The 24,329-nt window shown below is 47.8% G+C and overlaps 1 protein-coding gene across 2 annotated transcripts in view; it reads right to left on the bottom strand.

Annotated features, from left to right (window-relative positions):
* SRF (serum response factor) overlaps nt 1–24,329 on the bottom strand; it is a 69,627-nt gene that overhangs the window by 6,394 nt on the left and 38,904 nt on the right. The window contains exons 3-5 of one of the 2 annotated variants that reach the window (XM_083433080.1): nt 17,913–18,174; nt 17,233–17,415; nt 2,511–2,621 (exon numbers count right to left, since the gene is read on the bottom strand). In XM_083433080.1, the coding sequence (XP_083289206.1) occupies nt 2,511–2,621; nt 17,233–17,415; nt 17,913–18,174 (556 nt within the window). The remainder of the gene's footprint in view (nt 1–2,510; nt 2,622–17,232; nt 17,416–17,912; nt 18,175–24,329) is intronic. The other variant, XM_083433081.1, reaches the window with a different exon arrangement.

The raw sequence follows: 24,329 nt of genomic DNA, 5'->3' as shown, positions 1-24,329 counted from the left end.
TTTTGCAAAAACAATAACAACCACACTCCTATACATTATGCTTTGTCAGCGGTATGTTAAAGTGTACACCTAAAGAGAGATAAGGAATGTGCGAGACACACATAGAGATGTGAAGGCCTTGAAAACATGTGGAAAGATTGAGGGGAGCTGTCCCCTCTCATTTTTCAAGGGTCCCCCACCCCACTTTTTTTTTCAATGGAAAACCCCACAGTTTTCACCTCCTTTTTTGGGAGGAAGGGCCCCAGTTTTTCTGGTTTGTTTTCATATATTCATGTGCCATGCAGGGGTCCTCATCAGCAAATTGGGACTGCCTGCAACTCTCTGCTGAGAGTACTGTCAGTGGCAAACCCCACTTTGCTACCAGGCAGTGTACAAAATAGCCCTGAAATAGGAATTGGGCTGGTTTGGAAACAGCCGTGATAGAACTCCTTTGAATAGAAAGTTGGGGTGTGTGTGTGTGTATACAGTCGGACCTTGTTTTGCGACCGGGATCCATTTCGGAGCCCTGGATGCTAGACAAAAAGAACACAGGACAAAGTGCCGGTGCTTCTGTGCATGCGCAAAGCGCGATTTAGAACTTCTGCACATGCGGCAAACCCGGAAGTAACCCGTTCCAGTACTTCCAGGTTTGCCACGGACGTTCGAAGAAATGGACGCTCGACGAGCCAGACTCAAAATGAGGCATCAGTGTGTGTGTGTGTGTGTGTATACAGTGGTACCTATGGTTGCGAACGGGATCTGTTCCGGAGCCCTGTTCGCATCATGAGCAGAACGCAACCCGCGTCTGCGCGTCACTTCTGTGCATGCACGTGACGTCATTCTGAGCATCTGCGCATGCGCGAGTGACGAAACCCGGAAGTAACCAGTTCCATTACTTCCAGGTCGCCACGGGACGCAACCTGAAAAGATGTTTCCTGAACCGAACGTAACAAGAGGTATGATACTGTGTCTGTGTGTGTGTGTGTGTGTGTGTATATACGTATACATATATATATATATATATACACACACACACACACACACAGTGGTGCCTCGCAAGACGAAATTAATTCGTTCTGCGAGTTTTTTCGTCTTGTGAATTTTTCGTCTTGCGAAGCACGGTTTCCCATAGGAAATGCATTGACAGTTTCCCATAGGAATGCATTGACGGTTTTAAGAAAAAGGCACAAGACGTTTTCGTCTTGCAAAGCAAGCCCATAGGGAAATTCATCTTGCGAAGCAACTCAAAAAACAAAAATCTCTTTTGTCTTGCGAGTTTTCCGTCTTGTAAGGCATTCGTCTTGCGAGGTACCACTGTATACACACACACACGTACATATACATACATATATAGATATAGATATATGCATGCATATATGCAAACTAACACCCACTAGATGGCACTAGAGTAACACTATATTAGAACAAATACTTTCCTCTAAGTTTCTCAAGCATTCTCCTGCTGGCCTATCAGCACTGACTAGACAAGGGTCTGCTGAACTCGAAGGAGACAGTGACCTTGTAAGCAATGATATACTTTTGCGCAGAGCAGTGCTTGGGACAAGAATGATCTTTAAAAGAAGCTCCGATTGCAGGGAGCTGTGCAAGCAAAGGTGGGGAGGGGAGCTCAGGTGCCTCTGCAACAGCACTCAATAAGCCCAGGCAGGGCATACGGACTGCAAATCTACACAACTGCAAGTCAGAACCAGAAGGTTCAATTGGAAGGATGTAGGTGTGGGTGAAAGGAAAGCCTTGCAAGGCCTAGAACAAGCATGGGCCAGATTTATCCTGCCACTTCATTTCATGCAGGCCACATGGGTAGCTGGAAGACTCCAGCCTCACTAAGTGTTTGGGTAACAGACTTTGCCAGGTGGGGGGAGAGAGAGAAAACCATTAAGGTCACAGTTCTTCAAGCTTGGGTCCTCCTTGTTTGACTACAACCCCCAGCATCCCCTGCCAGCTCAGCCGCAGGTCATGGATGATGGGAGTTGTAGTCCAATGGCATTCAGGGAAGCAAGGCTGAAGAAAGCCACTTTGGGCATCAACCCCTTCCCTGGATAAAAAGGTAGGGTTGCCAAATTTTGAAGAGCAAAAAAAAGGACACATTTGCCGACTTCTTCTTCTAACTATAGATCGCAACGGCGACTCTCATTTTACATACCAATGAAAAAGAGGACATGTCCTGGAAAAAGAGGACCCTAAAAGGCCTAGGTCTAGGTTGGACGGGGGTTCTTAGGCAGTGGAGCCCAATAGCATGTGCTCTCCCCCACTGGTCTCTCCCGATTGGCTGGGCACCGTGGCTGGGAGGTGTTTCAAACAACAGCAATCCACTGATAGGAGAGACAGAGGTCAGCTGACTGGTGACCACAGGAGACAGCCACCAAGGGATGGAAGCCCAGGGGTACTAAGGCAGGACAGCCACACATTGTTGTTGTTGTCATTGTCTGTGAGTCAATGGCCCTGGTAGAAATGAGAGTTCCCCGTTCCCTACCCAGAGTTATGTGGCAGCAAGAGATTTGGTGGCTGCTTACCTGTCCCGCTGGAAGAGGTCTGGGTGAGGTCAGTACTGCTGTCAGTTGTGGGAGACGTCTGCTGATGCACCTGGATGGCTTGCACCGGAACTTGCTGAGCCACGGCTCCACCTAGGAAGCAAGACGGGGACCGTTTAACTCCTAAACTCGACTTGGCTCCATTCAGCCCATTGACAAAGTTCACCTTCCCAGAGCTAACAAGGCAACATATAAATTGGGCAAAAACAAACAAGATGAATTTTAACAGGGAGAAATGTAAAGTATTGCACTTGGGCAAAAAAAATGAGAGGCACAAATACAAGATGGATGACACCTGGCTTGAGAGCAGTACATGTGAAAAGGATCTAGGAGTCTTGGTTGACCACAAACTTGACATGGGCCAACAGTGTGACGCGGCAGCTAAAAAAGCCAATGCAATTCTGGGCTGCATCAATAGGAGTATAGCATCTAGATCAAGGGAAGTAATAGTGCCACTGTATTCTGCTCTGGTCAGACCTCACCTGGAGTACTGTGTCCAGTTCTGGGCACCACAGTTCAAGAAGGACACTGACAAACTGGAATGCGTCCAGAGGAGGGCAACCAAAACGGTCAAAGGCCTGGAAATGATGCCTTATGAGGAACGGCTAAGGGAGCTGGGCATGTTTAGCCTGGAGAAGAGGAGGTTAAGGGGTGATATGATAGCCATGTTCAAATATATAAAAGGATGTCACATAGAGGAGGGAGAAAGGTTGTTTTCTGCTGCTCCAGAGAAGCGGACACGGAGCAATGGATCCAAACTACAAGAAAGAAGATTCCACCTAAACATTAGGAAGAACTTCCTGACAGTAAGAGCTGTTTGACAGTGGAATTTGCTGCCAAGGAGTGTGGTGGAGTCTCCTTCTTTGGAGGTCTTTAAGCAGAGGCTTGACAACCATATGTCAGGAGTGCTCTGATGGTGTTTCCTGCTTGGCAGGGGGTTGGACTCGATGGCCCTTGTGGTCTCTTCCAACTCTATGATTCTATGAAATTACATCAACAGCAACTTCTTTTTAAACTGCTTGGTTTCGTGCTCCATTGTTGTTGTTTTTGAAAGGGTGCTGCTTTTGACCTTTAAAGCCCTATGCGGCCTAGGACCCACATACCGCCTCTCCTGGTATGCCCTGTCAACTAGGGCCAGGGCCTTTTCAGTACTGGCCCCGACTTGGTGGAACGCTCTGTCACAAGAGACTAGGGCCCTGCGGGACTTGACATCTTTCTGCAGGGCCTGCAAGACAGAGCTGTTCTGCCTGGCCTTTGGTTTGGACTCGGTCTGACCCTTATGTTGCCCTCCCCTTATGGTCTTTATCTATCGGCTACTTTTAAAATGAGGCTGCATTTTAAACTGCATTTTAACCTGCATTTTAAATTGTTTTTTTTCTCCCCCCCCCCCTTTATGTTTTTACTGTGATTTTATTGGTGTTAGCCGTCCTGAGCCCAGCTTTGGCCAGGGAGGGTGGGGTATAAATAAAATTTATCATTATTATTATTATTAATATTATTATTATACATTTTACTCAACGGTACAAATTCATTTATTATGTGGCAATGGAAAAGCATGGTTATAGGCTACCAGCAACCTGCAGGGATCTGCAGAATGATATTTTTATTCTACCGATGAAGTGGTTTGACTAATCAATACAAATGCTTTTAAGGTTTTTTCTTTATGTATGTTCCTGTGTGGGGAGAGGAATATGTTTATTGTTATTCTGAGAATGGAGAATAAAATGGTGCTAATGTGTTGTTGTTGTTGTTTTTAAGAAAGGCTATCCAGTTAAGAGAGCCGCTGCCCCAAAATTCATAAAAACATAGGAGTTGGAAGGGACCCAAGGGTCATCTAGTCCAACCCCCTGCAATGCAGGAGTCTCAGCTAAAGCATCCATGACAGATGGCCATCCAACCTCTGCTTAAAAACCCCCAAGGAAAGAGAGTCTACCACCTCTCATGGGAGTCCGTTCCACTGCTGAACAGTTCCTACTGTCAGAAAGTTTTTCCGATTGTTTAGTTAGAATCTCCTTTGTTGTAACTTGAAGGCAATGCCTTGAGTCCTACCCTCAAGAGCAGGAGAAAACAAGCATGCTCCCTGTTCCATATGAAAGGAATTGCAAAAAAGTTCAGTCCATCCTAGGTAAATTAAGATTTCAGAAAGTTCTGTAAATTTCTGTCTTTTAATATTTAATAAAACACACACATATACAAAACTGGTCCTAAAATTTTCGTGTAAAACAAACGAGAAATATAGAGAGGAATAATAATAATAATAATAATAATAATAATAATAGGTCTGATTATATTAAGCATCATCATTCCCACTGCAAAAAAAAAAAAAAAAGACGCCTAGACATTGTGGTGACTGTAATCTAGGTTTAAGGTGCCATTTGGTGATTAATAATAATAATTTTATTATTTGTATCCCGCCCATCTGACAGGGTTGCCCCAGCCACTCTGGGCAGCTTCCAACAAATATGAAATCATAATAAAACACCAAGCACTAAAAACTTCCCTTTACAGGGCTGCCTTCAGGTGTCATCTAAAGTCATATAGTTATTTATCTCCTCGACATCTGATGGGAGGGTGCCACTACCGAGAAGGCCCACTTTCCTGGTTCCCTGTAACTTCACTTCTCGCAGTGAGAGAACTGCCAGACGGCCCTCGGAGCTGGACCTCAGTGTCAGGGCCTTATATATTAGCTTATATATCTGAGTTTCTAACACTGTTCGAAAGTAAATGAGCAAGGCAAGAAGTTCCTAACTGAACTGCGGCTACAAAGATGCGCTGACGACTAACACACCCTCCCACAAGGGATTTCAAGATGAGGCAGTGCTTCCTCACTTATGAGACTCTCTCGCCCTACAGGTCTGCTGCAGACAGACACACACACTGTGCTCTGGGTAAGCGCGTCTGATCGCACCTGGATGCCTGGTTCTCAGCGACAAGGCTGCATCCTGCCCCTTTGTTTCCAGCTCTCCTTCACGCCTGGGTCCCAGACTTCCAGCCCCCTCCCCCCATCTGCTCCTTCTGGCTGAGGCTGCCAAACCATGCCAAATCCTGATGGGGCTGAGGGACCCCATGATACAGCTGGGAAAGTCATTGCCAGCCAGGTTTGAAGACATCCACAAACACTTTGTTCCACAGCAACCGATTTCGAAAGCTACACTATGTTTAGCCATGGAGGTTCCATTGAACTATGTTGGCTGAGGGCCACAAATTTGCTGGAGCCCCTTCAAAAACCGCTTGAGCAACTGGCCATTAGTATACAGTGGTACCTCGGGTTACATACACTTCAAGTTACAGATGCTTCAGGTTACAGACTCCGCTAACCTAGAAATAGTACCTCGGGTTAACAACTTTGCTTCAGAATGAGAACAGAAATCGCGCGGTGGCGACGCGGCGGCAGCAGGAGGCCCCATTAGCTAAAGTGGTGCTTCAGGTTAAGAACAGTTTCAGGTTAAGAACGGACCTCCAGAACGAATTAAGCACTTAACCCCAGGTACCACTGTACATTATGGCTCTGAAGTTCATTTTACATTGTCAGGACGCAGGAAAGTGTGTATTTTGCACAATTATTTTTGCACAATTATTCTCACCCCTCTATGCCACTTACACACAGAATCTTGCAACCTGCATACATTTATGCAGTTTAATAATATTTGGATATGCCATTCTGCACAATTTATTATTCTGCTGTTGTGGGGGAAAGGATAGCAATCTCCAGGATTGATTCAAAATCCTGTTCAACTGCAGCCCTATTCCTTCCCCAGTCCCCCCCCCCCCCCACAATTTCATCAAGGCTGATGCATTTCCAGCTCTCTTCCTGCAACCTTGAGTGCTAAAATATTTAAGATGAAAAGCTGAAATTCCCAGGACAGTGAATACTTCTTTTCTGCGCCTGCATGCCATGACTGCAGCAGAAAGGACTACAAACAGCCCTGCTCAGAAACCGATTATATGCAATTCCTTTGCTCAGAACAAGAACATAAAAAGAGGTGTCGGAACTGAATATTTGTAACTTAAGATTTCAATTCTAAGCATTTTAAATTTAAGAACTAGCACCAGGGTCAAGATAGCTCGTTGAGGGACATATACTTTTTATCAATTTATGCCAACTTAATGATGCCATGAGGACGTGGGTGGCGCTGTTGGTTAAACCACTGAGCCTAGGACTTAACGATCAGCAGATCGGCGGTTCAAATCACCGCGACGGGGTGAGCGCCCGTTGCTCGGTCCCTGCTCCTGCCAACCTAGCAGTTTGAAAGCACGTCAAACTGCAAGTAGATAAATAGGTACCGCTCCAGGGGGAAGGTAAACGGCATTTCTGTGCGCTGCTCTGGTTCGCCAGAAGCAGCTTAGTCATGCTGGCCACATGACCCGGAAGCTGTACACCGGCTCCCTCGGCCAATAAAGCGAGATGAGCGCCGCAACCCCAGAGTTGGCCACGACTGGACCTAATGGTCAGGGGTCCCTTTACCTTTAATGATGCCACGACCTACAGCAACTAGTCACAGGAGAAGTCCAGACTGGCATACGCCAAGGCATTGGACACCCCCCTTCCTTTTGAAGAGCAGGGTGGGACCAGTGATTCACACATTTCAGGTCCCAAGAAATGGGACTAGGCAAGCAAGCAGGGCACTCCTGAGAGTAAGCTGGGTCTGTTAGAACCTGAGCATCTGGCAGCAGCTCCTTGGAGACAAAGGTGAGCTCTACCCAGCCGGTCCAGGCCCAAGTGCCTCCCTGGTTGCTGCGGAAACAGCAGTATCAGGAGGCGAGGAAGAGGATGTCCAGAAAAAACTACTCAGTCCCTCCCCTCCACCAAAGCTCAGCACTTCCATCCCATTCCTCTTCACCCTGCCAAGAAGCTTCCATGGGGCTCATGACACACAGGCCGCATGCAATAAACACAAAGCAGGTAGGATAGCTCAGTTTGCAGAGCATGGGACTCTGAACCTCAGGGTTGTGGGTTCGAGCCCCACACGGGGCAAAAAGATTCCTGCATTGCAGGGGGTTGGACTAGATGACCCCCTGCCATCCCTTTCCAACTCTGTGATGCTATTATTTCTATGAAGAAAGCACTCAGATCGTCTTTGCCCTGGATTAAAGCAACACCCATGTTGCATGGGAAGGGGGTGTCACATCCAAAGAACTGTCATTCTGTTTGTGCAAGGACTTCCGCTGCAGCCCTTCTCTCCACCATGTGCCCTCCGAATCTGTTCTGGGGGCTCCCCTACCCCTCTGCAGTGGATCTGTAGGGGTGGCAGGGAGGAGAGAAGTTGTGACAGCACAAACAGAAGTCCTTGTGCAAGCGGGACAACTTCCTAGGTCAGGGAGGCAGGAATGTCTGACAAGCATTTAGAAAACATAGACACACAAGCAATCCATGTCCGAACAGTGAGAGGGGGCACAGAGCAGGTTTCTACTCATACAATGATCTGCTGCGTTCCAGCCTGTCTTATTTCCCCATCGGCACTCCCACCCCACGCAGTATACAGGATGTTTATATCTTAAGAAATATTTATGCATACTACCCTAACCAAGAAGATTCTGCTGATCTACACAGCAACTTGAAACTCTTGTGCACACAAACAGAGCAGCGGAAGGCCAAGGGGAAAAGGCGACCGGCCCAAAATTTCTAGAAAAAGCATTCAGCCGGCTATTGTCATTTCAGCATGACCTGTGTGGACATTTGCCCTTTTCAACCGGGCGCATTGGGCAGGACATACAGGTCTATGTCTTCCACCGTTCAGCTTTGTGGACTTCATGATGCCTCTGCGTGTGTGTGTGTGTGTGTGTGTGTGTGTGTGTTTTCAACCTATTTTAAGCCGAGTCTTCCATCCAGCTCCAGTCTTCCTATGCCAGCACTACCCAATCAGGAAGTAGCCTCCAGAGACAGCAGTGCTGCCTTCAATGGAAAGGTGAAAGGTAGTAAACTGTTCTATCTAATCCTCTCTCCCATTTCTTTATTTTATTTTTTTAAAAAAACAGAAAATCATAAGGAGGCTTCCTACGAGATGTCTGAGCGCACAAAAGGAGCGTTTATAGGACAGCATATCACCGAAAGAGCTGGAAGTCGGCCGTGAGCAATCTTTTTGAGGTTGGGGGCTGCTGGGGAGAGGGGGGGGAGTGATATGGATGCAGTGTGTCCACTGTGGCTGTTGGGGCAAAGCAAAAAGTGGACAAGGCACCCCTTCTTTCTCCCACCATTCATTCATTGTCTCTCTCTTCTTGCTTGGGAGAAGGGTAAAATGAAGGCTGCAACATGCCTGCCACAAGTTGCCTGCCAGAGCTGAAAGAGGTTGTTTCCCCACCCACACTATTCTGTATAGAAATAAGGACTTGCTTTTGCACTGACACTTGGCTTCAAAGTCGCAGGCTGACTTCATACTCAACGGTCCACGGCCTGAACCGAATGGAGACTGGGGGGTGAGGTGGGGTGGGGGGAGAAACATGCAAAGGGTTTTGTCAAGCACAGAGTAGCTGCTTCTAAATTCACAGGAAACGATTACACAACCAAGAATCAGACGGCAGTTCCACGGAAGGTGTCGCAATGCAAACCGGACTTCCCACGGGCCAAAGAGAAAGCAAGTTTCCGAGCGGTGTGACCTCACCCCAGCCGACTGCATAAATCGCCTCAGCAAGAGCCGAATTTCATACACCATTATTCTGCCCAATCGCCAGGTTCTTCCCTTGTGGTCTTCTCCAGATTAGCCTAATCCGATTAATTACACCACTTTGAAGATATAACCGGCTCGGTGGTGTTCTCCTTTTCCCAGTTCAATCTATTACAGTGGCTAAGCTATCGGTCCCCAGGGCGCACTATCGCAAGCAAGCAAAATGCTCTGCGCCTCCAACCACAACCGCAACCTCTTCTCACGGCAGAAACAAGCCGACCCCTTTCCACACGACAGCTCCAACCACATAGGCCGTGCTGCCATGTGGTGGGCCGAGCATCGACACATATTTTCTGCAAATGCAGAAAACGCAGTAGCAGTTGGCCCAGTGTGTCTGTGGAGGCTACAGACTGCATACCCTCCAAATGTGCCCCTATTTTCCAGGGACAGTGCTGGAAAATCAGTGCTTCTGATTTGATCCTGGAATGTCTCTATTTCCCCCACAAGTGATGCCACAACCAAGCTCAAGGAGGCTAGCGCTTGTCCTGAGAAGGGGCAGCAGTGGCAAGGGAGCATCCTGTTGCCTCTGCTCCCTTGAGCAGCTTGTAGTGGCTGCTGGAGAGCGGGCAAGGAGGAGGCGATGCCGCCACAGAGGCCCCGTCTTGCCTGACACATTGGGTCTGAGGTGCAGACAGAGCGCAGGGCAGAAAAAAAGGAGCCTTGCTTTAAAAAAATAAAAATGGTTTGTGCATCTACTTCTAACCTTGCCCCTTTCTAAAATTTATTTATTGATTGGTAGGTTTACAAAAAGAAAAGTATACATCCATAAACCTACCAAAGAATAAAATAAAACCTTTCATTATACCCATACATTCAACGACTTCCCTCCTTCCCCTTCCAACATTCTTTCAATTATCCCACAATTCCTGCATATTCTTGCATATCCATCTGAATTAGTCCCCCCCCCCATTTTTACATGCCTTTTAAATACCGTATTTTTCGCCCTATAGCACACACTTTTCCCCCTCCAAAAATGAAGGGAAATGTGTGTGCGTCCTATGGGGCGAATGCAGGCTTTCACTGAAGCATGGAGAGCGAGAGGGGTCGGTGCACACTGAAACCCTCTCGCTCTCCAGGCTTCAGGAAGCTACCCGCAAGCCTTGGGAGAGCTGCACGACTTCGCGCAGCTCTCCCACGGCTTGCGGAGAGCTGCCTGCACCCCGAAGCCTGGGGCGCACTGAGCTCAGCGCCCCCCAGGCTTCGGGCTTCGCGCAGCTCTCCGCAAGCGCAAGCTCTGCCACAGCTTGCGGATAGCAGCCTGTTCTGGGGGCTGGAGTCGGGGGAAGCTCGGGCTTCCCCCGCCCCAGCCCCGCGCCTGGGGGGGAAATAACATTTTTTTTCTTTATTTCCCTCCCAAAAAAACTAGGTGCGCCCTATGGGCCGGTGCGCCCTATGGGGCGAAAAATACGGTATGTTGCACTGTTGAATTTACCTTAGTACTTGCCGGCGTTTTCAATTATTCCCCACATTCTCAACAAAAAATTTCCACTCCTCTTTAAAGACCTGTTCTTCTTGTTCTCTTATTCTACTTGCTGGGCCTGCTAACTCTGCATATTCTATCATCTTAAATTGCCAGCCCTCCTTACCAGGGACCTCACTCACCCTCCATTTGGGGGCGACCAAAATCCAAGCCGCTGTTGTCACATACATTAATAAGTTTTTTTCCTGAGGGATTAAAGGGTTTTCTCAGGACTGTGGAGAGCATTTGTGCTGTGTCTCATTGGTACAGTGGTGGCGGTGCTCGCCCTTCCTCTTGATAGGACAGAATTTTCCAAATGTTGTGTCGCAACATGTTAAGTGTACCGGCTGCAGTGTGTAGGTGCGTCACGCAAACGCTCCCCATGCTCCGCCGGGGGCTGGAAAAGGGTGACTTTAACCTCCGGTTTGCTAGTCAAACTGAATTATCATGTTGTGAAATGATGCATATCTAAAAAGTTTGGAAAGCTTGAGGGTGGGGTGGGGTAGGGTGGGTCAAGGAGGCCTCCCAGAAGCTGCAGGACTACAGCTCCCATCATTTTCAACTTTTGAGCTGAAAAGCAGGACCAAAATTGTAAACTCTCCTCCGTTCCGTCAGCCTGAACACAGTATAAGCCCTGACACACTTTTTCTGAAGAGCAGGACTCTGTCTGCAGTCATTTCCAAGCCAAAACCAGAGGCAGGAACCTGTCATCTTGATGTTTAAGCAGCTACAGAAGCCTTTTTTGTGTAAGAAAGTTTGATCTGGTGATTTGATGGACTATTAATCATACAGCAACAGAAAGAGTGTTTTGTTTTCGTTTTGAATCTCATTTTGTCTTATGGCACACCACTTCAATAGTTTCTTGGCTGTGGCAAGGTTTACGAATCTGTAAAAACCGCCACAGCAAAAATACCTCTGCTGGTTTAGGGACAAGGTGAATCGGGGTCTCCTAACATCTCTCAGGCAGTTCTCAGAATGGGCTAACAATCAACCTGAAATTGCAAGGAACTCTGGAAATGGTAGCTCTATGAGGAGAACAGAGGTTTCCTAAACAACCCTTAAACTGCGTTTCCCAGGATTCTTTGGGGGAAGCCATGACTGTTTAAAGTGATGCAGTACTGGTTTAACTATATACAATGCAGACAAGGCCCGGCCTGTTGTCTTATCCCCTTTGGCTTTGCTTGCGCCCAGAGGCCTCCACTTATTCTAATGCTAAACAGGAGTGCCCTCTAAAGGCAGCCTACGGTACTTTTGCTTGTCCCTCAGCAGATAGATTTCCCCTCTTCGCTGGCTAAGCACTCTCTTCAACTGGCAGAAGACTAAGCCCGGCTGCAGGCTTCCCAGGTTCTTGGCTGGCTCCTGGCAAATCTCCTTCCCTTGTCCTCTGGGGCTCGCTCTCTTCCTCTCTCCTACCACTACTCCCTTCTGCCTCTTCCAAGGCTTTTGCAACTGGGGCAGTTGAGTGGGCTTCCGGCACAGCCGCCCAGGGGCCTGTGGTATCCAGATCTCCACAGAAATAGTAAGATAAATAAATACCTCCGAGAAAGGCAAGATAGAAGCAAATACAAATCATGGGCAAGCTGGGATTCCAAATTAAGCAACAGGGCACCTGAACTCTTACAGGCAAAAGCTAACCTGTGATGTGTTGATGCGGATGATCATGCGCTGCCCTGGAATACCCGAAGCTGCCTTATGTTCACTGACATATTCAATAATCACACGAGACGTAACTGGCTGTGTTCTTAGATAATTAAGGTATACTATTCATTGTATCAAACTGTAAATTTCAACAGAAGTGACTCATAAAGTTCAACAAACGAACAAAGCAGAAGACCCAGTGGATTAGATCATTCTCTAGTCAGTTCATGCATAAGGTCCATCCGTGTAATGGTGTCTATTCCACCTGTCTGTTCATAAAGTCCAAACAATCCACATGTAAGGTTGTTACAGTTCCACAAAATCCTTTCACAGAGTCTAGACAAGGATTTCCGGAATATTGGCCTTGTTTTGCCGTCCTGGGCTGCACCAGTAGTTTTAAAGCACTAAGTAATGCAAATAAATATGTTCACTGACAGTCTTTGGCTGATTAATATCCTACTGCCTTTTAAATGTATCTGTGGGAAGGGGGTGTTACTGTTTTGTTGTTTTGGTTTAATTATTTACTTGTATTTTATTCTGTAGGACCACCCTGAGATCTTTTGATGAATGGCGGCATATACATTTAACAAATGATAATAATAATAATAATAATAATAATAATAATAATAGCTCAGTATTGTCCACACACGCAGGCAGCAGCTCTCCTAGATTTCAAACATTACCAACCCTACCCAGAGACGCTGGGGATTGAACCCAGGACCTTCTGCATGCAAAGCAGATGCTCTTGTCACTGAGCTACGGACCTTCCTCTTTAACGGGCCTCTAATGGTGGGACTACTGAAGACCACCAGTCAAACCAGTGGTAAGGAAACCCAGACACCAACCACATATCAGCATTCCCACACCCAAGACTCAGCAAAACGAAAAGAAGGAAACCTACCCCATCCTGCCAGCCTCCCAGTTCTCATGCTGGGAAGAACATTAGAAAAGCCCTCGCTGGATGAAACCAAAGGTCTATCTGGTCTAGCATTCAGTTCTCTCGGCAGCCAGCCACATGCCTATGGGAAGCCCATAAGGATGATATGAACGCAATAGCCCTCTCCTGCTCATAGAAGGGACCCGGTGGGTCATCTAGTCCAACCAACTGCAATGCAGGAATGTTCTCAGCAACTGTCTTTGACAGCCATCATGACTCGCTGACAGCCTGATCCTCCATGAGTATGTACAACCAAGAACTAAATCCCATCTCCCCAAATCACTAGCAGTGCATGCATGTTATTGTTAGGGTTCATTCCTCCTCAAAAAGGCACAAGAGAAGGAAATCAATTAGTGCCCAACCATTACTTTCATGGGACGTGGGTGGCACTGTGGGTTAAACCACAGAGCCTAGGACTTGCCAATCAGAAGGTTGGCGGTTCGAATCCCTGCGACGAGGTGAGCTCCCGTTGCTCGGTCCCTGCTCCTGCCAACCTAGCCGTTCGAAAGCACCTCAAAGTGCAAGTAGATAAATAGGTACCGCTCTGGCGGGAAGGTAAACGGCGTTTCCGTGCGCTGCTCTGGTTCGCCAGAAGCAGCTTAGTCATGCTGGCCACATGACCTGGAAGCTGTACGCCGGCTCCCTCGGCCAATAAAGCGAGATGAGTGCCGCAACCCCAGAGTTGGCCACGACTGGACCTAATGGTCAGGGGTCCCTTTACCTTTATTACTTTCATGCATTTTAAAACAGCCATACAGATTGAAAACACCCACATAACAAAAACCAGGGCTTCTTTTTTTTTTGCAGCAGGAACCTGCAGGAACTCATTTCTGGTTCTGGGGATTCACCCAACCCTCTAGAGTGTAATAAAATTTTTAAGGTCTTATATGTATAATAATTGTTCATAAATGTACTAAGCAAACACGTACATATATATACATAAGCCACATGTCTGAAACCCATAGGAAAAGTCCTAAAGCCATTTTGACTCTTTCAGTCACCTCAGATATTTCTCTACAACAGGGGTCAGCAACCTTTTTCAGCCGTGGGCCGGTCCACCGTCCCTCAGACCATGGGGGGGGGGCGGACTATATTGGGGGGGGGGGGATGAACAGATTCCTATGCCCCACAAATAACCCAGAGATGCATTTTAAATAAAAGCATACATTCTACTCATGTAAAAACACTAGGCAAGCCCCACAAATAACCCAGAGATGCATTTTAAATAAAAGGACATATTGCACAGGTTGTACAATGACAATAAAGGTATTATTATTATTATTACTCATGTAAAACACGCTGATTCCCGGACCATCTGTGGGCTGGGTTGAAAAGGCAACTGCGTCGCATCCGGCCCCCAAGCCTTAGGTTGCCTATCCCTGCTCTACAACTTCGAAGAAAATGCACCTCCCCATTGTCTCTGTCCTCACAAATCCTGCCTTAAGGACACATTTAAGGTGTGAATAGTGTAAGCCTGTGACCTAGCTCAGGAATTAAGTATTATCATTACAAAAGGATGGCCAGACTCCTCAGGTAATCCAGTCAAGTGACCATTAACAGGTAACCTGGCAGACAGGGTAAAAACAACGCACTCAGATTTCTGTTGTAGACAGCCTTTTCTGTGATGTAGGTATGATGTATCTGGGGGGTGGTCTTGGACTCCAAGGTGGGCAATTTAGAATGTCTATATAAGGGCGGGCACACCTTTGTTCTGGGTCCTCCTCCTCTCTCCTGCATGTGGGGGAGCACCCTGTTGCAAAAGTTTAATAAAGATCAGGCTTACTAGCTGCTTTGCTTCTCAATATTCTCTGGTTGGCCCCTGTTATTTTCTCCTACCGATGGAGAACCTACAAAGGACTCTATAAGGGCTCTTGTGTACCCCATAAGGGAATAAGGGCAGATTTTGTAACAAGCGCAATTTGGGTAGGGTGCTGGCTGCTCGTGGTGGGGTGGGGAGGAGTTCTGTTGCGGAAGCAGAAATCCTTGCATTGATGGAACATTTTAGTTGGAATCATCCCAAGCAAGCCTTATGAGGAGCGTTTGAAGGAGCTGGGAATGTTTAGCCTGGAAAAGGGGAGACTGAGAGGAGATGTGATAGCCATCTTCAGATCTCAATACACTGCTCAGCATATTGTTCATGCAAAGTGATCTGAAAGGTCCTTTAAATACGTCCTTAAACCTTCCCTTGCCACATAAATGCATACTCCTCACCACTAACCCAGCAAACTTGCTCGAGGAAAATTGGATGTTCTGCAGCAGAATTCCAGCATATGATTTTAGGCTTTTAAGGAACCCAAGCCCTTTGTAAGGATAAGACAAGAGCTGGCCAGCCTGAGAGCATTACAACAGTTTTACTGCTAATGGCTTGTTACATCAAGACTGAAGTGCTGTTTATTATTCCTACTGCTGCACCGGCCTCAAGGACGTCCAAATGAGTTCCAGCACGATTCCAGCAAGGCAGCCTCCCGGCTCCCCGTCTTCCCCCAGACAATTTGCAGGGTCCAAACTTCCAGTTAAGATGCTACTTTCCATCATAGCAACTGCCACAGGTCCTCTTCCCTGATAAGTAAGTATTCACCATTTTCCATTTCACCAATCACAGCCAAGGTCAGTGGGGCCAGAAGCCCCTCCCTCCACTGGTATTGTCTACCTCCTCCCGTGTTGCCATGGAGACGTCTCTCCCCTTGCCCCACCCTGCCACAAAGATGTTGGCTTTTTGCAGTATAGTAACGCTGCAGAGAGCTTGCTGGGGAGACCATGCATTAAAAAGGGACTCAACAATAACTTAAACAAGGTTTTAATAAGAAAAACAAAAACTCCTTTTACACTAAATACATCAACAACAAACATGACCCAACCACCAACCCATCCCCCAGGGTAGAGGCAGAGCTAGGTGCTTCTCCTTATATACTACACCCAATTCCTGACACAGTTTAATCAATGCAACTCAGCAGCACCTGTTATGTTTCACAGCTGTAAAGCTGGATCTCGTTATTTTGCTCTGGCCCTTGCTCTGGCCCCTTAAAGATATACACATCGGGTGAAACAATGATGAACTTTTACTGTGCCACCACAGCAGCGGCAGCGAGCTCTACACACCCCTAAAAGTGGAAACTGTGACAACAGAGGAACATACCAAGAGATAACCATGCTTCAGAAGGCAGGAGATTTCATTCATCAAGTGGGGGGCCAACACGTCAGGCAAGCGCACACGCTCCCCCATCAGCTTTGCTTTCCTGATAATCATACTAGCGGAAGTAGAGTGCCCACATTCAAACAGGGAAGGCACAGCTAGCGAGGTGCTCCTGATCTTTGCTGGACTACAACTCCCATCATCCCTGATTATTGGCCACGCCGGCTGGGGCTGATGGGATTTGTAGTCCAAATAAACGTCCAGAGGACGACGCGATGGGTACCTTTGAAACAGGGCCTCCTACACACGACCTGACTTTTGTGTTCAAACAGTTTGAATTAGCTTTGAGAACATTGGAGCCTTGAGAACATTGGCTCAGAAGGCAATTAATAAACTGTAATAAAAATAAGAACAGCAATAACCAAAGAAGCTGAATGCTGGGAGGTTTGGGACAGATAAAGGAAGCACTTCCCGTGGCAAACAGCTCCAGTTCTAGAATTGCCTGCCATAAGAGATGGCTGCCAACTTGGATGGCTTTTAAAAGGGATTAGCAAATTCGTGGTGGGTAAGACTATCGATGGCGCCCAGTCACGGTAGCTATGTGCTACCCCGCCAAGATCAGAAGTACCACGCCTCTGAATACCACCAGCCACTAGGGGGGAACAGCTGCATCAAGGAGGCCGTTGCCTTCATAATTCTGCTTTCCGGTGGGCTTCCCGCTGGCATATCTGGAAAACCAGACGCTGGACTAGACGAGCCTTCAGCCTGCTCCCACTGGACCTATATTTTCTGAGGCGCGGGAGGAGAGGCTTCCCTGAAAGCGTGCACCCTCCACCCACCTCCCACAAGCAAGGGGAGAAGTGAGCGCTGCTGACCTGTCAGGGACACAAACTGCCCTCCGGCGGAGGCTGGAAATCGGAAGACTGTCTGCTGTGCCTGCTGCACCTGTCCAGGTGTGGCTGCAGCGGCCGCCTGGCCCTGCTGGCTGCAGAGGGCAAGGGAGTGCGGCTGCAACTGAGTGAGAGGAATGGTAGGGGTCCCGGGAGGGAGTGGAGCACCTGCCGGAAGGAGGGAGAAAAAAATAAAGCCTTCTTTAAAAAAATCAGGGGCCGGCTCGCTTTTTTAAATTTAAATTTAAATTTTTAGCTTAGGCTGAGTTTCCTCCCGGTTATTATTATCTGTTATCACAGCCCTTGTTGGGAGGAAGAGGAGGGAAGGCTCCACATCCCAGCTCCGAACCCTACAATTCTCACAACCAGGTGTGCCACACAAAAAAAAGAGGAACAGTCATGGCAGAGTTCCTTGGGAAGCGCTCTTCTTCCCCACAGGAGCCATGGGGTGGCGAATTTGCAGCACGGAATTTCACAGGCTTCACCTCGCAGCTAGGCCTCAAAGCCACACTCTCCCTCCTGAACCAATTATATTCGAGAGAGCACAGCGCCAGCATTCCTATTCCAGCCTCTCCGGAGCGAAAGAGGGAGGTTGAGGCTAAAACCCGGAGGGTTCCACAGGGAAAAAGCAGGAAAGTGCCTCAGTCGGCAAGAGGGAAACTGACCTGACATGAGGGTGAAGCCGGTGGGTATCTGCATTAGCCCTCCGGAGGCCACTGCACTGGTTCCAGTGGTTTTCAGCACCGTCCCGTTGGCACTGGTTACCGTGTTGGGGCTGACACTAGCAGAGACTGGCGATAGGTAGTTGGTGATGGGGAACGAGGGGCCGCTGCTGACCTGCATGGAGGTGGAGGTGGTGGGCGCCGTCTGGATGGTCGACGTCGTCCCTGGCAGGTTGGTGACGGTGAATGCAGGCTTCAGCGAGTCCTGCAAGAGAAGGGCAACTCACGTTCAGAACAGGCACAACGCCAGGAAAATCAGAATTGCCGCAACCAACCTCCCTGTGAACCCTGCTGCTCCAGCCGTACAAACTGCCCAGTGCCAAACGTGGCAGAGAACAGTCCCCGGGGCTGAGTGTTTTCGTCGAAACATTCAGCTCTAATTTACGTGGAGCCACCTTTGGGCTGCTGGAAGGAAGGAGGGAAGGATGCGGGGTGTTTGTTTTGATTTGAGACATGAGCCAGAAATCTGCAGCCAAGGAAGAGGCCAGTTGAGTACTTCTGCTAAGTGATGAATCTCTCTCTCTCTCTGACACACTGACACACACACTGACACACACACTGACACACACACACACACACACACACACACACACACCAGCACAAAGTCCAAAAATTGGATCCACTGAGACAGAAATGTCCGGTGGACATCAAACTGAGATCAAACTTCTCATTTTTCTACCCAGGCCCTCCTCTCGCATAAGCCTGATCATCGATAATGTTATCAGCCATCCTGTTGAAAAGGCCTTTCTTTGTCCTTTTTTTTAAAAAAGAAAATATTCATTTTTATTTTTCATTCATTACATACATCTCAATTTCTTAACATTTACTATATATTCCTCCCTCCCTCTCCTCCAAGACTTCCCCCAACTTCCGCTTCTGGTTTGTTCCTATTTTCACCCACTTTGCTATCTCTCAACAGAAAAAGTTTTTAATAACATAACATCAAACCTAAAAATAAAAGTGAATACACCATCCTATTTCACTATCTTCTAAACATTTTCTGATGCTGATAATGTGAATGTTTCTTTAATGGCCTTTCTTTATCTTTGACACACACCTATTCCTTTGCTCCCCACATTCGACCTGCAGCCACCGTCGTGCCACTTCTCCCATCAAAAATGCAGCCCTCCCTCTCCTTCCCCTTGACAAAAGGTCTGGTCTGTGACCTGGCCATCTCTCGTTGAGACTACTGTAGCCCTTCTCCACACTGGTCTGCCATCCTCTCGCCTTGGTCCTGTTGCATCAGTCTAGCGCTCATATGCTGCCAAAATCCCTCACAGTTCCGATTACATGCTTCTCCCTCTTCAACCCCCAACAGTATCTGCTTCCAGCCCAAGTTTGTCAACCCTCTGCAGAGTTGACCCCTCTTTACAATTCCCAATACCCTACCGCCTCTCAATTTTACTCCTCCAGCCTCTTAACACCTGAGAGGGCTCTAGTCATTCTCCCCTGCCGCTCTAGATGCTCAAAATTGTCTCCCAGAGCAGCTAGCACACCACCTTTCTTACTCCCTTCAAATCCTGGAAGCATAAGCACATGCAAGAGAAACCACCAAAGATCGTTTTCCTGTTCGCCATTGGCTGCACTTCCGTTCCTTTCCTGTTGTGTCCCCAGTCCGTGTTAAGCTCCCCACCCACCTGCAATTGTAAGCGCCTCACGGCAGGGAGACAGACACGTCTGATGGTGATACATATTTACCTACCGCTAGGAGCCGGGCCTTTCCTGTCAAAGCGCCAGCCCTATGGGAACACAGCCAGGCTCAAAACACAACTTGGTTCCGGGCCCTAGGCCAAATCCTGGTCCTTACATAGGAACGTAGGAAAAGTGAGTCAGACGACTGGTCCATCGAGCTCAGGACTGACTGGCACTTGCTCTCTAGAGTTTCAAGATGGGAGAAGTTCCCATTCCGTAGATGCTAAAGGATTGTACCTGGGACCTTCTGTAAACAAAACAGATGCTCTACCTCTATTTTAAAGTGGAACTAAACTTGTGGAGGCTCAGCCATGTTAACGCTCGACTCTGGTTTTTGCAGAAGAAAAATATCAGTGGTACGACGAGAGCCGTCTCTCAGGGCTGAAGTCCTGGACCTCGTAGAATAAGGAAAGCCCAAATAGCCACCCAGAAGGTAATACACAATGGAAAAAGCAGCAAACAGGCCCAGTGTCAGCACCTGGGCTGGTACCTCGGAGCATCCTCTCTTTCCTTTTATTTTTGCGAACATATTATATTCGAGGGGCAGCCAGCCAATGGGTATTTACATGGCTACAGATGCTCACGGCCTGAGTTTCCATCTTTTAAAGCATGTTGCTGTCTTATGGCACAAAACAGTGCTCCTACTCCCAAGAAAACATGCTTAGCCGAAGTAAAATCCATTTGACTCCTGTATCAGCGGAATAGCAGCGGCGTGTAGGGAGAATTGCTGAATCTCACTGTTCCACGTCTGAGCAAACGGCAAACATTCGGTGATACGCGAGATCTTACTAGCCAGTGTGGTGTAGTGGTTAAGAGCGGTAGTCTCGTAATCTGGGGAACCGGGTTCGCGCCTCCGCTCCTCCACATGCAGCTGCTGGGTGACCTTGGGCCAGTCACACTTCTCTGAAGTCTCTCAGCCCCACTCACCTCACAGAGTGTTTGTTGTGGGGGAGGAAGGGAAAGGAGAATGTTAGCCGCTTTGAGACTCCTTAAAGGGAGTGAAAGGCGGGATATCAAATCCAAACTCTTCTTACTACTCCCTGGGAGACTCTAGCCATTGAGAACCTTAGCCTTCTTGCGTCCACATTCTGGCTTGGATTCTTGGTCATGCTAAAATGGGACAGAATGCCGGGAACTGGGTTTGTTTGTTTTTAATTTAAAAGAAAGAGAGAAATACGTATATAAAGTTCTTGACCTTTAAAGACGGCTTAACTGGAATGGTGGAAACTAACCCTTGGGAGTGATCTGCTCCTGGTCCCTGTGGGTCAGCCTGCCTGCACCTTCCACGCCTGGGAAAGGGTTAATGGGTTTTGTGTGATGTCTGTGCTCTGCCCACCCCATGCAGATTGGCGGGTCTGGAGCTCCCATGTGCTCCTCCAGGCTCCTGACCTGACACTCTGCCAAAATCAAGGAATTCACAGCTCGACTAACATCTAAAAAAGGAAAGGCAGCCCATTTTGGACAGAGGCAGCCAATCCAGATCACCCTTCCCTGCTGCATGGAGGGAGTGTGGAGGAGAAGGAGGGGGGGGAGGAGGAAGGGGAGAGAAGAGGTGGGGAGGGCTGCCCAGCAGACGCCAGCCCCCAATTCCTTTCCAGTCCTGGCACCGAGATCTGTGTAGATGGAATTAGGATGAGCATGTGATAATGGTACATAGCCCGGCAAATTAACTTTCCATTATCTCAGCCGCAACCTCCTTTCCACTAGAGAAGGGAGAGCTGTTACTCACCCCCCAAAATAATGCCACCCACCACAAGAGGGAGGGCAATTGCCTGCCACGGGAAAAGGGCAAGAGCAGGTTGCTATTCTGCACAAGCACACTTAACACTGTTTGAACACTGTGCTTATTTGGGGGGGGGTGAAGTGGGGGCTACATGAACAAGTGGCCTGACTTTCCCAAATCTACAAAAACTAAGGGGGAGCAACAACCCCACGGCATCAGTTCTCTGAATAACTATGGTTGCATTTACAGTATTTTTAAGCCCACCAAGAGCTCGGGGCTCTGTACAATGGCTACCCCCCTTTTTATCTTCACAACAACCCGGAGAGGTAGGCTATGCCCAGAAGAGCCACTGGCCCAAGCTTACCATGTGTGCTTCAAGACTGAGCAGGGATTTTTTTAAAAAATCATTTTTATTAAACTTTCCACTTTAACAATCCAATCAAATCACATTAAATATTCCAGATTATGAATATCAAATAATCCGAATATTCTGCCATTTTTTTTTTAATAGGACTTCCCATGCTTCAGGTTTGGAGGGATTTGAATTCAGTTTTCCCTGGTCTTAGTCCAACACTCTTAACCACTAGCTTTTACATCCCTAGGCTGGGAAGCCAATGGGTCTCTGAGTCACCTGCCAATCATGCAAAGACTGCCCTCTCATGGGTTTGGCAGATGACACCGTGGCCGACTTGTGCTGCAGCAGTGGGGCATCTATGGTTCCCCAGATGCTGTGGGACTCAAGCTCCCACCAGCCCCAGCCACTGTGGCCAATGGTCAGAGAGGTTGTAGCCCTAACAAGATCTGGAGGGCCACAGGCGATGCAGGCAGACAGCATCTCCAACCAACAGGATAGGGAAGCTTACAAACATGGTGGTTATAGTCTGAGGGTACATGAAGCTACCACCTTGCTAAAGCTAAGCAGGTCTGGATCTGGTCTGTGCCTGCATGGGAGACCACATGGGAATCACATGGGTTTCCTAGACAGAAGAAAGATGGGATATGAATGTATGTCTGCCCTCTGTCACTCACTTTCAAGAACAGATATTGCTAACAAATGAGTGTAAGTGGCCTAGTAACGAAGGAACAAACGAACGAACTTTATTTATTTTCTATAGGCTTATTTGCAAGGCTGGCAGAGGCTTTATTTTAATGCTTGTCCATGGGTATGTTTACATGATGTCTGGAGCATCCTCTTGACAACCTAGTACGTGCAAAGTTGCTATAACCCATCACAGCAGATCACTGGCCTCACCAGTTCAGGCAAATCCTTCCCCATCCATCTCTCCTGGCAAAACATAGGAATATTGGAAACTTCCTTACGCAGAGTCAGGCCAGTTGTTCACCTAGCTCAATATTGTCTTGAGTTCCTGGAAAGCAGCTACCAGTCCGTGTAGACAAGAACATCTCCCAGCCCTACTGGAGATGCTGGGAGATTAATCAAGGGACCTTCTGTCTCTGATGCTCTGCCCCTGAGCCACAGAGGTAATAAGATAACCATCCATGGTGCATAATGACTAAAGGGCTACTGGACACATTACACAGTTAAGAGCGGGTGCTGAATGCATTTCTTCCCCAAGGGTGCAAGGCAGCTACGTGACCGGTTTTAGGGCCAGTACAGCTGTCTGCAGAGCATTTCTGCAGCAAACATGGAAAAGAAAACATGTACACACACACACAAGTCAGGGATCCCGGTGTTTGAAGCAAGACTTTCGTGAGACTCTTAATGGGATGGTGTGCTTCCTTTGCACGCTAAAGTTGTATGGGTAGGCAACATCATAGAATTAAGATGCTCTACCACAAAGACCTCAAACTGTAAATTACAGGCAGTGATTTAGGGAGAGAGCTAAACCACGGATTTGGTTCTGTGCACCCAGCACTGCAGCAGAATGGCTGGGGAAGAGCAAGGAAGCTGCAATCTCCTTTCTGGAGGGATGCTAAGCTTAGCATTTTGGTGCAAATGAGGACATTGTTTCTGCTTTACTCGAAAGGGCCTTTAACTAATTAACTCTGAAAACCTTGCTCGTTTGTGCAAAATACATCAGATCTTTTACCTCTGTGGTGTAGTGGTTTAGAGCATCAGACTAGGACCTGGGAGACAAGGGTTTGAATCCCTACTCGGCCGTGAAGCTCACTGGGTGACCAGTCACTGCCTCTCAGCTTACTATAGGGTTGTTCCAGGGATAAAATGAAGGGGGGGGCAGCAATCCTGTATATCACCCAGAGCTCCTTGGAGAAAAGGTGGTATAAAAATGCAATGCATAAGCACTGTGAGTCAGTTGGCTACGATGGTGTTTGGTTGAAAACCTGCTTTTGTGCAAACTCCTCTCACTTTTTCACTTTAACATTTCTGGATGAGGCAGGCAGGCTGGGACGCTGGGGAGAAAGGATGGGGGGGGGAGGAGAGACGGTCTTGAAAAAACAACTGTGAGCATGTTCCAATGGCACCTTATTGTGGACTCATGCAAGGAAGTTTTGAGAAGTGGCCGCATGTTGTTATGCTCAAAATTCAGTCTCGTATTATTTTCCCATTTAATCCTGATCTACCTTTTCCATGGAACTAAAAACAAGCACGCACATAGCAGAAACAGAAAATCTGGGTTAAGCTGGGTGTGTGCATGTGTGGAAGTGACTGCAAAAAAGGGTGAGTGGACAGAACGTAAGAAGATCTTGCTGGATCAGGCCAGTCACCCATCTTGCCCAACATCCTGTTCTCACCAGATGAAGAGGAGGAGGAGTTTGGACTTGATATCCCACCTTTCACTACCCTTTAAGGAGTCTCCAAGCGGCTAACATTCTCCTTTCCCTTCCTCCCCCACAACAAACACTCTGTGAGGTGAGTGGGGCTGAGAGACTTCAGAGAAGTGTGACTGGCCCAAAGTCACCCAGCAGCTGCATGTGGAGGAACGGGGAAGCAAATCTGGTTCACCAGATTACGAGTCCACCGC

Source organism: Podarcis tiliguerta (genome assembly GCF_965153285.1).
Source record: "Podarcis tiliguerta genome assembly, chromosome: 3".
Lineage (NCBI taxonomy): Eukaryota > Metazoa > Chordata > Lepidosauria > Squamata > Lacertidae > Podarcis > Podarcis tiliguerta.
This window is presented reverse-complemented; position numbering and strand designations above follow the sequence as displayed.